Genomic DNA, 17565 nt, shown 5'->3' with positions numbered 1-17565 from the left:
AAATAGAAAATTGCGATAGAAAATAGAAAGAAATTGGCTTTATACAATAGACTCAAATAATCACAAAAAATATAAATGAAAAACCTAAAAAAAAAGAAATTTGGTTATATACAATTTGAACCTTGAATTAGCTATGAACAATGAATCAGGCATGTAGTATACACATAGTATGGTATAGTATCTACATATATTATTCCAAGTTCAATGTAAATTAGTGGCCATACATGAGCAGGGCTCAGAAAGTGGATGGGGAAGAGCAGAGCAGCAGATACAGGTGAAATAATAAGTCACTCAGAGCGACGGAGCTTTTCTTCAGCCTTGAAGAGAAGCTCACCGAGTCAATGAGTCCTTGAATGAATACCAGTTCTATCCCTGCCTGGAAAGCCTGGGGTGGACAGCCAGAGGGTCCGTGGAGGCCAACACGAGACGCCATCGCACAAGTGACCTTCAAACGCAGCGTGCATCAAGGAGACGTACCATCCCGCAGGCCTGAGCCCCCTGCACGCCCCCCACCAGAGCCTCTCACAGAGTGGATGTGGACACAGGCGAGTCAAGAGTGGGAGCTACCGTTTACCGTCTCATCCTCCTGCTTCTTATGGATGTGGTGAAGCTGCATCAGCCCGACTCATTGGTCCACCTTAACCAGGCTCGACGACGATGACACGGCATGTCATTAAAACCGGAGAAGTGCAGGGGAGTTATAGCGAGGGAGAGAGGAGGGATAATTAGGACTGAAGGGACCCAACGAGCAGAAGGCCATGTAGCAGACATGCAGAGCAGCTCGCACAAGTCCTCATAGGGGGCAGGGTTTTTTTTTCGCTGTCACATGGGAACCGCAATGACAAGGCCGGGAAGACATCCAACATCCAAGGAGTTCCACAGAGCGGGGGAGGCAGGGCCTGAAGTGGCAGCCCAACGGGAAGGAGGAGATCCAAGAGACGTCAACGGTGGATCGACCGGTCGACACATTCCCGGCTGAGAGGACATGGGGGCCGCTGATATCAAGGCCTGGAAGGTCCTCGCCATGCACAGAGGATTCCGCCCTGGGTCCAGAACCCGAGACCAGCGGGAAAGAGCGGAGCCAGGGCTTAGCGAGCCTCAAATGGGTGTCGCCGCACAATACTTTGCTGATCCTACGGGTTCAACTGGTTGACCAACTATACACTAGACATTGTGGTAATTTACAAGGAACATAAAACAGTGATGGTGATAAATGTAGTGGTCCCAAAGTGACCTCGGACATTTATGGACTTGGCAACTCAACTTTCTGCACTTTACACAGCCACAGACGGAGCACTCCATTGGTGTTTAATGGGAAATTCAGAACCACTTAAAGACACGACGGGACCAATAGCGTAAGACATCAGAAGCCTCGGAAAGAAAATGGCCAATCAGCACGCTTCCAGGACCACATGAGTCTTTAAAATGGAACATTTCGTGTTGTTTAAAATTAAGCGGTGCATCTAAATGTGAAGTGTAAGTGGTGATATGACCAACAGACATTTTGGAATAGGCGACTCCTCATTCAAAAGTCCTGTTAGCCAGAAGTGAGCCAGCGCGTGAGTGTGTGTGTGTGTGTGTGTGTGTGTGTGTGTGTGTGTGTGTGTGTGTGTGTGTGTGTGTGTGTGTGTGTGTGTGTGTGTGTGTGTGTGTGTGTGTAGGGCCCGGCGCTTCCTACAGGCGACTCCGCTGCGTGTGCCCGTGCCTCTCCGTTACCATGTTAAACGAAACAAAAAGAAGCACTGTGCCTAACGGGGACGCTCTTTCAGTCACCCACCCTGACAGAGCGGCGAACGTGCGGTAACACAACGTGGGTCCTGGTTTGGGGGTTTCAAAATGTCACCCTTCGATAGCATGGACAATATTTGAAACGAGGAGGTTCAAACTCAGAAACGGTTTGAATCAGTGTTGTTCATAGGTGGTAAGATAGTCATAATTAAGGATGTAACGTAACAAAAAAGTAAAAACATAAAAGTACTTGTTCAAAAAGGTATCGAAAAGTAACTTATTCACATTACCAAGACGCAGAAAAGTGGGTTACACTTAGACAAATTAATAAAAAATTATATATATTTTGGGGGGCGTGGCCGGCAGCGATCACAACCCCCGCCCCTTCTTCGTGAATAAACGAGTCAAAAGGTCACTGACCCCCCCACCCACCCCCACCCACACACTGAATATGATTTTGGAAGGCAGCCAGACACTGCATGGCATGAAATTACAGCGCCGGGATCGACAGTGTCGCCGACCGGCGCCGCTGACCTTCAATGAGCCTTCACACTGTATTTACAGGCGCAGAGTGACAAGCGTCTGGATAATACATCCCCTTCTTCTGCCGCTACAACCACTCCCACTCCATCCCGCTCTGCGGCAGAACCAGCCCACAGACAAACATGACATTCACTTCAAATGTCTCCCGCATAATAACATAGGTACAGGAGCACAGTGAGGGCGACAGGACATTTGTTTATTTTTTATTTTTTTTTCAACATTTTCTATTTCCTCACCTCTTCTGGACCCAGCGACTTCTTCCTTGAAGCCCTTGGCATCAAATGCATTTGATGGAGAAAGCAGTCGTGGATTTAAAAAAATTCAGGCGGCAGGACCATAGACACAAATTAATTGATGGCGGCGTTTTTTCTTCTTCTTAAAGTATTAAACAATTGGGAAATAATCAAACCATTATTTTCCTTTTATCCCTATCTCGCTTTTATCGTTTGATATTTCTTTTTTTTTATAGGAATATATTTTTTGATGAAGGAAAAAAGCTCAAGTTAAGAAAATAACAAGATTCAGGAGGTTATTTGTCACATACATATAGATACATATATGCAGTGAAATGTCATAACAGCCGGTGATTACGCACAATAAAATGTGGGTAATCGACACGAGACGCTCGCTACAAGGGGCGCCGCCACAATCACGATTCTCATGTCGATAGTGTTATTTTTTACTTATAATTCCGTGCTTCTGTGTAAGAAATTGACTGCTTATGGGGTCATTCCTATGTTCCCCCAGGGTCCTATGATCCCAGGGTTCTATGTTCCCCAAATTTATACGGCACATAATGGGAACATTGACAACGGGTCCTATGTTCCCAGGGTCCAATGTTCCCAGGGTCCTATGTTCCCAGGGTCCTATGTTCCCCAGTTCTATGTGCTCTCCCAGGGTCCTATATGGTCCCCAGTTCTACATAATGGGCTCTCCCGAGAGACAGAGCTGGGAACCTGAAAAAGATGTTCCCAGCTCTGTATTTGCTTCATATGACATGGTCTAGTTAGTTAGTTAATATTTAACTGGGGAACATAGGACCCTGAGAACATACACTACTCACAAAAAGTTAGGGATATTTGGCTTTCGGGAGAAATTTATGAAAAATGTAAAAAGTTCACGCTACAGTGATATTATATCATGAAAGTAGGGCATTTAAGTAGGAGCATGCAATGGTGATTTCCTCATCTCAAACAATTTATTGAAACAAAAGCCAACAACAGTGGTGGGTTTTCCACAATAAAAAATGTCAATGTCTCAATAACTTGTCATGTGCCCTTGAGCATCAATTACAGCTTGACAAGGACGTCTCATGCTGTTCACAAGTCGACTTATTGTCTGCTGAGGCCTGGCCCCCCACTCTTCTTGAAGGGCAGCCCTCAGGTCATTGAGGTTCTGGGGTACAGGTTTACGAGCCTCTACACGGCCACTCAGCTGATCCCATAGGTTTTCTCTGGGATTCAGGTCTGGAGAAACTGCAGGCCACTCCATTTGAGGTACCCCAGTCTCCAGCAGCCGTTCCCTAATGATGCGACCTCGATGAGCTGGAGCATTGTTGTCCATGAAGATGAAATGAGGCCTGTGTTGTTCATGCAGGGGCACAATGACTGGATTAATGATGTTATTCAGGTAGTATGGCCTTGTTACTGTACCATTCACAAAGTGTAGGACAGTTCTGTATTGACTAGACACACCTGCCCACACTGTAACACCACCACCACCAAAGGCTCGTCTGGTGACAACAGTGGCTGATGCGTAGCGCTCTCCTTGACGTCTCCAACATCGTTGGCGGCCATCATCTGCTCAACGGGAATCGACTTTCAGCAGAGAACAGAACTGAGGCCACTGGTCCCTCGTCCAGCGTAAATGCTCCCTGGCCCGTGCAAGACGATGATGCCTGTGCCTGGTGGTGTGGTCTGGTACCCTTGCACGTCGTCTAGCACGCAGACCACGCTGATGTCAATGGTTTTGAATGGTCTGACGTGACACTTGGGTGCCTCTCACCTCCCTTTAATGTGCCTGGAGTTGAGTGGCATCATCATTCGGTTCCGCAGGGCACTGTTCGCAATGAAGCGCTCATCAGTGTGGGATGTGGCCAAAAGGACGTCCACTTCTATGCCTTTCTGTGACTCTTCCAGTCTCTGTATCTCTGTTGCAACCTGCTGATGACACTCTGTGAAGCTCTAAGCTCAGTGGCCACTTCCCTCTGAGAACATCCTGTTTGAAGCCTCGCTATGGCGAGGTACTGTTGATCAGTTGTTAGTTGTCGTCTTGGTCTCATGATGTCAAAATGTGAACAGCATGGTGAAGAGGACTGTTTAAATACCAATTCTAATTGAACCAGGAAATGTATTGGTCGATTCATGGATCAAACACCTGTTGTGAATTTTGCCATTCAGCTCCTTGTTAGAGAACAGCAAGTTGTGCAAAAAGTACTGAAACATTGAACAGTTGGACATGTGCGTTCAAAAGATTAGAGAAGGTCAAATCAAGTTCACCTGTAAAAGGTTATAGTGCATTTTAGGTTCTTCCTGAAATTTCACCCGAAAGCCCAATATCCCTAACTTTTTGTGAGTAGTGTAGATACACTCCTCTGCTTACACAGTGCAAAAAAAAAAAAATGGAAATACGTGTAACATTTTACCATTTCCCAAGTGATTTCTGTAAGTCCATCTGTCATCTGTTTTTTTCTGAGGTTTTTTTTTTGCTTTACATGGGAGAGCAGCTTGATGGTTTGCTCTGAGATTATTTGAATTTCATGGGACGTTTGACGGTCGACAACAGGGCTGAGTAATAGACGCTGCCGCAGCCAGAGCCTCGGAAGATTTCCACTCATGTGCTTTCAGGCTTTCCATAAAAATGCAGTGATCACTGAATAAGAAATTTAAACATCTCCCCATGAGATCTAAGCCGAAAAAATAGTTTGAGCTGATATTGCCAGCTTGTCTGTCAACATCTGGGACTGCCCATTTTTCCGACGGCCCACTTCTTCCGAAACCCCAATTGTCCCAAAAATGTTGGGTTAGAGATGGTTAGGTTTAGGTATAAGGTTAAAGATGGGTAAGTTTAGGTACAAGGTTAGAGATGATTAGTGTTAAGGTGTCTGGGTTAGGGTGTTAGCGGTGAAGATTAGGGTGTTAGGGGTTAGGTTGGCAAAAGTTATCTTGATGACACCCTTCCCCCCTTTGTCCGTCGACTGGGCAGTTGAACTTTGTCCAATGCCACTGGCTGGCTCACCTTATCAGCAGCTCTCCATTTCCATAATGCTCACTCCATTATTCATGTCAAGGGTATAGATAAAATAGATTTTGTGTCTTACAGTTGCCCAGGAAAAGGCCTTTGAACTTCTGACTTGAAGGTTTTTTTGTTGGATGTCTTGACTTATTTTTGACACCATTTTTGTGAACGTAGCTTTTCCAGATTTTAAGCCTGATTTGGAAAAAAAAAAGTTGTATTTCCGTAGTCGGATTGCCTCTGATGTTTGACGAAATTATTTTCCCATCTGGACTGCGTCTGAATGCTTCAGTGGGATTTCAGAAATGTATTCCTGTATCTGGACTGCATCCGAACTGTATAATGAGAATTTTTATAAAAATGTGTTTCCGTATCTGGATTACATCTGGATTTTAAGTCAGTTTTAAGCTGTATATCTGTGTTTGGATTGGATCAGATTTTTTTTTAAATCTGTCTTTTACCTTGGTTTTGAAGCTGAATCTCTCTATCTGGATTGCGTCTGAATTTTTAGGACACATCATCAGTAGTGGACCCCAGCATCTTGGTTCGGCAATTATCACTAGACACCATCACCCGAGGAAGGCCCTTCCGAGGTTGGTAGGGTTATATGTATACATTTGAGAATTTGCAGCAAAGGAACGCTAACAGCCAGACGAGCTCCTCAACATGGAGCAAGAAGAGCAAAAAAATAAAAATATTACATTCATTACATCAAACAACGCCATCCATTAACTCAGTTAACTCAATTAAGCACCCGATATTAAATAGGTATTTTCCATGTATGGACATCAAATATATTGACTCACTTGATTCTTCTTATTCTTGTCATATTCTCAGAATATTTTCAGCAAGAATTTACATGAAACACTCAAATCAATACACGTTGAACTAAATGCAACTGTACAAAATGACTGTGTATTCAAAAAAAACATAATATGCTGTAATCAGATAAGAACATGAAGTCATTATTTTGTTATCTAGAATAAAAGACGATATGTTATCATACATTTCAGGATACGTGTGGTGTAAGGGAGCCTATTTATAGTTCAAGAGCATTTTTATGGCTTTCATTTGGCTCCGTCTATTTTTGACTCCGGGTATAAATACACACACACACACTAAGTGATTTTGAGCTTGAAATGGGATGTTTCATCTGCATGAAGGACCAGCTCCATTTTTGCCTCCCTCTACTGGAGCGTCAGGTAAAGGCTGCTGACGCAAATCTTTTAATATATATTTTGCGGTGTACATACACATACGCTTAAAAAAAAAAAAAAATTAAATAAAAACTGTCAGTGGCGGATTTTTATGTTTTATTTTTTAACGCTAAACACAAAAGTGTCACTTAAACGTGACAAATATTCAGAAAACGGTTTAATTCCACAAACAGCACGACAGGACTGTACGAAAGCCAGAGCGGAACCAATCTCCGGGGACCGGTTTCCTCTCGGAGCCTCTTTAGCGTCGCACCGTAGTTTTGTTTTGAAATGGTTGACGCTCGAACGCCGCTTGTTTTTATGATGCGACACATTAACGTCGAATATATATAGAGATATATATATTTTTTTAATCTTCTAGTTAAATAACTAATTTCATCGGCTTAACAGACTACTACATTTCACTACATTCAGCAACATCACTTCCACCATCCGAAGGTAATAGTTGTAATTGTGTATTTTCATGTCTGCGGTTCCAATTTGTAATAGTTGAAAATAAGTGTCTTTGACTTAAGTTTATTCTGTTGCGACTTGTTTTTCTACTACATTTCAAAGCAAACACGTGCTTTCGACTTCATTTGTTGCGTTATTTATTTATTATTATTATTATTATTTATTTGTATACTGTATATCAAAAGCAAGCCTAATCAGGGATGGGGTTTCTCAAAGTGCTGATTCAGATTGCGTCCTTCCTAAACCACATGTTTGTGTACTTTTAAGAGCAAGTGCTGATAATCGGCCAATGTGGTGTTTTCACTTTCACATGTATTATAGTTTCAGTTTTATAAGTCATATGTAGGTTAACACAGCGTTAACAATACAATGAAAAGAGCTGGACAAGAGTCAGGTCAGCTCAACCATAAAAAAAACCTTTAACAGTAATAAACACAAAACGGTAATATTATGTCAGGGTATTTACACTTTTACTTAAGCAGAATATAAGAAATCACAACTGACTTCCATTCCTGAGGCTTTGCAGCAAAAACTCCCACTCAACACCTCAGTTTCTATATTGACGATAATTATAAAAATAAGACATATAGCTGCAGGCAGCAATACACAGGGTCGAGTTTAATTTTAGGTACAAGTTAAACACCTAGGATTACGTCTAGACCAATCAACCTGGACTTACGTCACAGCATATTACTGTTCTTGCTTTCAGTTTAAATATCCCTGAAGAACGGTGTTTTAAGAATTATGATCGTTCCTGGATGACACCATGCGTACACAAAAGAAAACATCTGTTCCTCCAGTGGTTCTACAACTTCCTGTGATGCGAAAACATCTTCTTTGAACTTTATCTAGACAGACAGCAGCTTTCACATATGTACTCCGGATAATGTCCGGATAATCAGGTCCAGACATTGTCTGCAGTTGCCCTTTAGGTAAATAACCCTTCCAGTGGTGTAACTACCATATATGCAGGTAACGCAGCTGCATTGGGGCCCGCAACAGGTTTTATGTCTTTATCTTGCTACTATCCTGTCATAAAATCTCTAGCATTTCAAGCACAGTATACACGTGGCCACTAAACTTTTATGGTAAGCGCAAGCGGTAAGTATTTATAGAACTCAATGAGCCAAGTCATCTGCTGCAAATAATTAACAATATACAATAACAATTGTTTAATATTATGTAAAACCGTTTTAAGTTTAAATAAGGATAAATGAGAGCTTTGTTAAAATATGTGTGTTATTAAAATAGTGTGCCCATGCGGAATTCTGGGTTAACATATGGTTATTACGGACATGCGTATTGCGTCCTCAGAGAAGAGTATAGACAGCACTGCTATTGTAACGGAAAAATCTCTACCGAAGGCCAGAGGAGAGGCAGGAGGAAGACAGGCTGCAGACTGAATAGCAAGCGGAACATGATGCATTGTGACGCTTTGACTATCTTGCACTGGGGCCAGGTGCTGTCTTGTTACGCCATTGGACCCTTCTTCACCCTCAGTGTCATACTCGCAAGTGGCTGGAGGGAAATGACTTCCAGAAGTCAAAGCTTGGAAGCTTTTTGAAAGCGGCTCACTCTTGAAACTAATGAAAATACGACGATTTTCAAAAGTTTTTCAAAAGTTTGTTTCAAATGTAGATTGATGATGATGAAATTCGAACGACAACACGTCCCAGTTCTAACGAGACCCCTCCGTGCGTTCTGCCGTTGTCATGTTTCAGACTTTATGCCTGAAAAACGCCCAGCAATAACAATAGGGATCCAGCGCTGCGGGATCATAAAAACAGCAAAGCATATAATTACAAAGAAAAAGAAAAGCTTAGCTTTGCAAAAATGTTGAATAGTGTCACCTAAAAGTTATTTTGTAATAGAACAGAGCACAACCTGTGCAAGTCAATGGTAGTAAATGGTTTAAACAGAACCCCCAGCAGTGATATTGTCATTTACAAATCACTGCACATCTCCTTCTTTTGAGTTGTTTGTGATATTACTGTTGTGGTATTTGGCAGTACAATAGAGTAAATACAATGTGGTTAAGAATCAACTGCACTTCTTTTATTTCTTGGAGGGGATTCCGCTCCGCTATTGGAATGGTTACAGGCGAGACTCAATAGTCTTGGATGACCCTTAAAGAGGTCATTAGCTTACGACCCATATATACAGTATATAGCCTACAAACACAAAATATAGCCAGTCGTAAAAATGTACACAACCATCAATGCCCTAATAACCGCCACACACTGTTTTGTGCACTCATGTGAATCAGGTGCTCAAAATTGGCTTCGCTTTTATTTGGGTTAATGTCCTTTCACAGTATTTAAAATAAGTTGTTAAATCCGTAAAAATTGATTGGTGTAGTCATTAGGCTTGGGCAATCGTGCTAAATTCCAATCGCTTATAGCTGGGGGGCAGCTATCAGCAGATATGATCTTATCGGGGGCACGTGCATGCCTACGGTGCGGTTTCTGTGCGCAAAGAACGTAATGTGACAAATGCGGTCTCCCCAGTCCAGGAGTGCAAGATTTATTATTTACTAGTAAAGTAATTACACAAAAACATCCAGTTTTCACTAAATTCCCCAAAAAGTCCCCAAGCAACCAAAAGCAAAGGGGAGACACACGGGTCTTTTTGGAACAGTACAGAGTGGGACAGTCCCTTAACTCAGTTGTGTTTAAAGTTGTTTCAGTAGTGTAGGAAACAAACTAAAATAAACTGATGTACGGTGAAGGAACGGCGGGGGCACGAGGAAAAAAACAACAGAAAACACTCCGCTCCATTTCCCTGAGTTAGGTCTACGCTTATTATTTTCCATAGAAGTAAGAAACAAAATAAATCTTTCTGTGTGAGGTTTGGAAGGAAGATTTGCATATTGAGCGGCAGGTATGTAGCAGGGCGCATGCCAGAGTGGCAAAATTCCTAGAACCGGAGCTTGGGGTCCATGGGCCTTTCTTTTGAGCACCTGGAGCTCAAAGTCTCTGTACAGGACTGTAGAGAGGAAGTGAGACCCGATCACCAGTGGAGAGCTCTCTGCTCCGATTTCAGAACACGGTAAACTGGACTTGCACTGTTTCAATGCTGTGATTTTTCCTGGCGGGTAAACACTTTGTTTTTTTTTTTTAGACCTGTCATCAATGTCAATCACTATCGATGGAGTCGATCCCTGATAGACGATTTAAGCGTAAATCTGTCTAAGCCTAGTAGTCGTGTGTTATTCTACAGTTACTACAGTTATTTTGAGGTGATTCATGTGGACTAGAATGTAGTATATTAGTGGTGGAAAATCAAGACCTATTCTTTCTTTTTTTCCCCCTATTGCAGCAGTACTGAAGAAAAGCCTTTTTTGGCAAATTGGTTTGTTTAACAGAACTATGGGAGATGGATATCCATGTGCGAGTCTATAAATAAAGGAAGTACTTTACATTTAAATATGAAAAAGATAGATAATTCATCCCTGAAAGTGAAATTGCAGTGTCACAGCACTAGAATAAGAATATAACAAAGAAAAAAAAAATTATATGTAGTACGATAAGAGATATGAATAATTGACAAAAAATAAAATCTGCTGTATTGTGTTACCTATGAACCACAGGTGAATCGGCAGAACCGGTGAGCCCCTAAAAGTCTGTACAAAAATGTGTCTCCACCCTGAAAAGCTGCTGAATTCCATCGTTATTCAGAATACTGTAATGGTGTGAGAGGATTTTCTTTCTTGCTGACCTTTCATCGTCTTGTTCCACAGAGCACATAAAGACGCTCTCCTCAATGTCTGCACTATGGTCCAGCATGTGGGCCGCTCTGCCTCCTAATGAGGCCCACTTTCCACTGAAGTTCAGTGACGGGGTGGAGTGGAGTGTGGTGGAGCTGCTGAAGCGGAGCCGGCGCTGTCTCTACGCTGACACTACACAGGGTGGCCTTAATAACGCCCAGATCATCATGGACATTTCGTGGGAGAAACTCAACATGGGCACGTGGCGCGATGTGGACAAGGAGTGGAGGCGCGTTTACTCCCACGGCTGTCTTTTCAAGGTGCTGGCACTGTGCCGCCGAGACCCGTCTCCGGAGGAGATCCAGCAGGCCGTCAAAACCTGCGACTTGGGCCTGCTCATGGGGGCGGCCATCTTGGATAATATCTTGCAAGTCCTCGTCCAGATTCTGCAGAATGAGGTCAGGAAGGACGCCAAACAGGAGGGTCCAGTTGAAGAACTTCATGCAAAGGTCAGGGTCCTTCCTTTACCGTTCAAATGTTTAAATGGAACAAAGCTCTTTTGTTGCAAGATCAAAATTGCAAGGCTGCACAAATTCATCAATTCCAGCCAGAATAGCAGCTCTGTGTTCATCCAGCTCAGACAAACTGGTGGCAAGCACTGCTGTATCACGTAGACTGAGGGATAAATCGATTAATAAATAAAAGTACACTCGAGTAGTATCCAATTGAAGTGAAAGAATTATTTATTGTATTATTTAATCATCTGCAAAATAGTAGTTAGTATAGTGTTATTGTACAGTATAGTAAAGTCACTTGTTGTGTTAAGTCATTTGAAAACAAAATCGGGATATCTAACCAGTAAAGTTACAATTTATGAAAATAGAATAAAATCCCCCTCCCCAAATCTCATGAAACAAACTGTACTTTGCATCTTTTTTCAGAAAATGAAAATGGGACGTCCATCTCCTCCGTCCATCAAAGAGCTGAGGGCGGTTCCTCGGGTGAGTTGCCCGTCCTTGGAGAACTTCAAGACCCGTTTCCTGCTCCCGGTGAAGCCGGTTATTTTGGAGCGGACCATAGAGCACTGGCCGGCGCTCTGCCACCACCCCTGGAGGTAGAGGGTCAAAATGCAACCCAACAGGAACCACATGTTAAGGGTGGGGGGGGCAGTTCAAATTGATTTAACATTTATCTATGTTGAAGCGATATAATGTAACATTAAGTCAAGTCACTTTCATAAAGCACATTTCATACCAGGGCGACACAATGCGCTTTACAAAGAACATTGTTGTCAGCTGGTAATTTCAAAAGAATGTCCTGGAAACAACTACAGCAGCAGCAATAGAAACAAAAACAACAGCAGAGAAGGAGAAAAAAAATTTAAAAAAAAGCAGCAACAACTACGCAAAAAAACAGCAACACCGGCAACAAAACAGCAACAACACCACCGGCCACACCAACAGCAACAGAAACCGCAATAACAGAATCAGGGATGATATTCTCTATTAACGCTGAATTTCCTGTCATGGTAATTGAATCATGATCAGTTTATTCGACCAAGTACATTTTCATATACAAATTTAGAAGGCCAAATGTACAATGGAAAATCCCTCAGTATAGTTGCTAATATAAATATTCTGGACAGGATTAATAAATATGGATGTAATAATACAGACATGGATAGCAATGTATGAGTAGATATATTGAGGTTTAACACTAAACAGTGTCCTTCCCTCAATATATTAGAAAAGTCACAGAAAGAACAAAATGTTGAATATTCATACTTTCAACTTTATGTTAATAAATATTGATCGATATGGAATACTCTGTTATTTCCTATATTCTATTTCCTTTAAAGCCTAGAATACCTCAGATCCATGGCAGGGTGTCGGACTGTACCCGTGGAAGTGGGCTCCAGATACACGGATGAGGAATGGTCCCAAACACTGCTGACCGTCAATGACTTCATCGATAGATACATTTTAAGGAAGTTGAGTGTTTTCTTGGATGTTATTCCATCTAATGATAATGCGTCAGAGCCGTTCCCTGCCTCTGATCATCCCTTAGCTCATTTCATATTTTATGTTCTTGAATTTTTCATTTCTTGCATTATTCATTTCATATTGATTTTCTTGAATTCCACGTAGGCTGCAGAAGGTTCAGGCTACCTGGCTCAGCACCAGCTGTTCGATCAGGTAAGATTCAGTCGGTTTGACATTATTTTATAGTCACTTTACTGTATACACTTTATAGTCCAACGCTCTAGTTATCTTTAAGGTTAATTGCACTTGTTCATTTTATAGGCTTGTTAATTTTATGTAATATTTATTGGTTGTGTATTTGCCAATTTTGTATTATTGATTGTTTATTTTGAGGTTAATTTTTCTGCTTTGTCGCTCATTGTTGGGTTTGTTTTATTGTTTAGGTTTATTTAATTGTTTTTTTGGGGGGTTATATTGTTTGTTATTAGGTTATTGCCAGATGTGTCTTGTTGATCGATTCATTGTTAGGTTTGTTGTAATTGAGAATTGTGAATTTTTTTTTTTGGTATATATTGAACACTTCAGCTATATCTATCCATCATATCCATCTAGTTATTTGCATAAAAATCGATTAATTTGCTTCTTTGAATACACAACGATCCAAAGTGATGAATGAGCATTGCATGCAGCGAACGGCGCCGTGCATTATTCATCCAGGAAGTGACCTTATCAAACTACCCCAAACCACCACTTGATTTCTAATCAGATAACGCTCTTTGAGTCGTTTTTATTTTAACGAAAGGGGACGCTTCCGAATGTGAACTGGTTTCAGATTTACAACAATCACATTAGCCTTCATATCTGCCAGGGTGATAAGCGAGATTAGAGCATTACCCCCGCGTTACGTCACATTATCTTCCTAGATTCCGCAGATGAAAGAAGACATCCGCATCCCGGACTACTGCTTCCTCGGCGACGCAGAGGAAGACGACATCACGATCAACGCCTGGTTTGGGCCGGAGGGCACCGTGTCCCCGCTCCACCAGGACCCTCAACACAACTTCCTGGCGCAGGTGATACCATTTAAAACTCTACCCTTGGGTCTAGTTTAATGATAGCCCCGGATCTTTGTCCTATTTTTCCAACCCAGTTGGAAAAAAAAATGTTTCCCCCATCATGTGTAACATATTCATAATTCAACCTCACTGAACTATTTTGAAGCTTACCGCTCTGCTGCAGCTTCTCACCCTGCTTGAATACAGTCCAATGGGGCAAGCGGTAAATCTCCTTTTTGAAAACACCGATACCTGCTGTGGCGGTTCTGCCTTCCACACGCCCCCGGCACAGAGACACAGACGACAATGGGTTGTAGACACCAGTTTATTGTAGAGATGAGGCTAGGTGGAATTAGCCAGGAGTGTGTGTGTGGATGGGGTTTTTAACCTGATGCTCGTTAGCCCAACCAACGAGCAACAGGTATGCAGCCACCCTGACCCAATCACCTCGATCCGGGTCAGGTGTGGCTGCTCAAACCGTCCCATCTCCACACCACACTTGCATTATTTTTTTCAATATTATTTTTAACGTATTTTCAATAACAGTAATATCCGATGTCATTTAAAACTGCTTTTTGCGAGGTTGTCTGTGGCAGGCTGCCGGTAGGAAGCGCCGCAGCTTCCTGTTTCTGGTCTGACATTAATTTCAACACAGTAATTTGTCTCTTTTTCGCGAGGTTGTGGGAAGCAAATACATCCGTCTGTACTCCCCCAGCGACACGGAGAAGCTCTACCCGCATGAAACATCGCTGCTCTACAACACCAGCCAGGTGGGAGCCCCATTTCACCATTTCACTATACACTATCTATGTCTATCCATCCATCCATCCATCCATCCATCAACACCATCTTTTCCAATGGCAGGTGGAGGTGGAGAACCCAGACGTGGATAAGTTTCCAGACTTCCTCCAGGCTCCCTACCTGGAGTGTGTCCTCTGTCCTGGCGACGTGCTGTTCATCCCCGCCATGCACTGGCACTACGTCCGCTCCCTGGAGCTCAGCTTCTCCGTCAGCTTCTGGTGGTCCTGATGGGGAAATGACAAATGAATAATAACGATCATCAATGAACCGTAAATAGAAGTAATTATCTATATTTCAAAATGGCCCGTGTCCGATATTTCCTGTGCATAGAATCGCACTTTGTATATTCATATATTTGCAGGTCCGTCGCTGGGGGGGTGGCATCTCGTGCACCCAAACCCCCCCCCCCCCCCCCCCCCACCATACCAGTGCTCGAAATGGCTCGAAGTGACTGCCTCTGTATATTTTTGGCTATTTGTGTATGTTTGGCTATTTTTATTTCATTTTTATTATTATTGTTGTTTTAAATTACTTTTTTTTTGAATATTAATTTAATTTTTATTTGTATTTGTTTTTTATTTAAATTTATTTTTTTATTAAATTCTAGTTTTATTTTATTTGATGTATTTTTTTGTTTTATTTAATTTGTTCCATTTCTTTATTGTTATCAAACTTGTAATTCCTTGTATATGAAAAGTGTGCCGAATAAATTCATTCTCATTCAGAATCCATCTCAGACTTTGGAGAAGCTTATTCCTGAACTCCATGTGGCATCACTGTATCATCTCATACCATAAAGCTCTGGATTCATTAGACTCAGCACACACTGTTCAACTGTTGAACTGTTTAATTATAAAACATTTGTTGTGCTGAAAGCTACCAACATTAAAAAATAATAATTTTAAAAGCTGTTGAATGTGTTTGTGCTCATTTCCTCCTCTTGCATATGAATTAGCCGTGAGTTGTTAACTGAGTATGATTTATTTCAAATTAGAATATTTAATTCTACAGATTCTCTCGCTCTCATTTCCATAATGTATGCAAATAGGGAGCAACGTCTCAAATTTAATAACCCGCTGAACTACAGGTTAAAGCGATGTAAACACACTTTTCCAGTTAAACTGATGTGCAGAGGGAATGGGGCAGGTTTCTGGTCTGAATTAGAGAAATCCCAGAGAGAGAGCGAGAGAGACAGAGAGGCGGAGATGTGAGATAATTTTATTGTTCCACTGAGAAATCAGGTCATCTGACGAAAACATATTCAGACAGGTTGTTTCACCGCGGAGGCTCAAACGCACATCAGCATTTAGAGGTCTCAATCTACCTCACAAACTCAATGACCTGGGGGCCCCTGGCCAGGTTGTCTTCTTCGAGGGGGGCCCGTGTTGAACTACAAATGAAATCCGGCCTGTTTTTTTAGTTTTTTTCTGTTTTGTCTGTTTTTCTCCTGCACATTAGTGATCCTCGTAATCCTATTGAAAAGCTCTCTCATGATCTACTTAATTCTGTTTTATATTTTGAAAACATGAAGGACATTTTGTGTGGATTAATAAAGCATCATCATTTGAAAAAATTATTTGCGGGCCAGATTCATCAATATATTTTCACCATGTCAGGATCTGGCCCCGGGGCCTGAAGTTTGAGGCCTCTGATTTAGAGAGATTGGTTCCTATGATAAAAGTTTCTGTGACATCATTACATCCTCCCAGGTAATCAGAGTATGTTTTTTGCGTCAGGTGCATAGTAGAATGTGGACGTTGTCTTGGTAATAGTTGGTGCAGTGCAATTCAGAAAAGACAAGTACAGTATCATAAGAAATAATGCTCAACAGTCTACACAATATACACAGTGTGCTCTGCAAAATTAACTCAAATTCTACCCAAATAAAGTTTTCACGTCAATATTTTCTTCCATCCGACCCTAATACTCTTCCGTAGTTTTGTGACCGTTAAGTCTCAGTTCTTTAAGCCAGCTTTACATCGAATCCGACAGACGACGAGGGTAAGCCGGACGTCCATTCCTTCCTATGGCTCGTCGAATTCCGCACGCTGAAGCCATAACGTGCTGCCATGCGGAATTTCCGTGTGCGTTAGAGGCTCCAGGAGGCGTTCAAATCGCTCAACTCACGTTTGGGTCCGACAACACCACCGGAATTTTATTGGAATTGAGCCTAAAACGAAGGGAATCCACGCTCCTCGCTGTTGTGATGGGAAAAAAAACGAGGGCTGACATTTTCCCCCACGTATTTTTTGCGACGCGAAACTCAAACTCAGTTTACTCCGATGGCCGCTAGGGGGAGGGGTCCGCGGTCCTGCGTTTTCGGGTTCGGTGTGAATCGAAACGTCAGACCGAAACTTGTCGCATGAGAGTCGGGAAAATGTGAACGCATCCCGGAGCATCAGGCGCACGCGGAGATTCCGCACAGCCTGTCGCAGCTTTTCACATGGGGAGCCTGACACCCTCCGTTAGGAACTGATGCACTTCCGGTTTGTTCTTGTCGTTTGCCGGATTCGGTGTAAAGCCGGCTTCACCGGAAGTTTTGATGAATGTAAACTGAACCGAAAACCACTTCTATGCTCCCTAATGCCACTCAACATATTGTTTCATCTTGTTCAATTTCAATATGTGGGCAAGACCTACATTTCTCAAAACCCATATTTAAGTTCTTCCAGTGGCAGTGATTGAGGTTCTTAGTTTCATTTAAGCTTTGAATGACACATTGAGGTATTTTGTAATTGAATCATTATTCCATTACTTTAGCAGTTAAATACAGTTTCTTATACCATAAATTTCCTGTACACCAGTTAAAACCACTCTTTTCTAGGTGTCCTAAATGGCACAATAGA

At 42.1% G+C, this 17565-nt stretch overlaps 1 protein-coding gene across 1 annotated transcript; it reads left to right on the top strand.

Moving 5' to 3' along the window:
- The first annotated feature begins 7020 nt into the window (after positions 1 to 7020).
- kdm8 (lysine (K)-specific demethylase 8) lies at positions 7021 to 15538 on the top strand. The gene is made up of 8 exons (XM_080009723.1): positions 7021 to 7160; positions 10915 to 11390; positions 11823 to 11995; positions 12740 to 12872; positions 13029 to 13076; positions 13787 to 13936; positions 14596 to 14688; positions 14783 to 15538. Exons 2-8 carry the CDS (start codon positions 10938 to 10940, stop codon positions 14945 to 14947), a joined length of 1215 nt encoding a protein of 404 aa, XP_079865849.1. The 5' UTR covers positions 7021 to 7160; positions 10915 to 10937; the 3' UTR covers positions 14948 to 15538.
- Positions 15539 to 17565: the final 2027 nt, after the last annotated feature.

The sequence above is a fragment of the Zeus faber genome (assembly GCF_960531495.2).
Source record: "Zeus faber genome assembly, chromosome: 11".
Classification (NCBI taxonomy): Eukaryota; Metazoa; Chordata; class Actinopteri; order Zeiformes; family Zeidae; genus Zeus; species Zeus faber.
The sequence above is the reverse complement of the archived record's forward strand: the minus strand, read 5'-3'. Positions and strand labels throughout refer to the sequence as shown.

Excerpts from the sequence above, each read along its gene's own strand:
- kdm8 (XM_080009723.1), top strand. The coding sequence starts at position 10,938 with ATGTCTGCACTATGGTCCAGCATGTGGGCCGCTCTGCCTCCTAATGAG. Across the intron at positions 11,391-11,822 it reads TTGAAGAACTTCATGCAAAG|AAAATGAAAATGGGACGTCC; the intron begins GTCAGGGTCCTT and ends ATCTTTTTTCAG. Across the intron at positions 13,077-13,786 it reads AGCACCAGCTGTTCGATCAG|ATTCCGCAGATGAAAGAAGA; the intron begins GTAAGATTCAGT and ends TTATCTTCCTAG.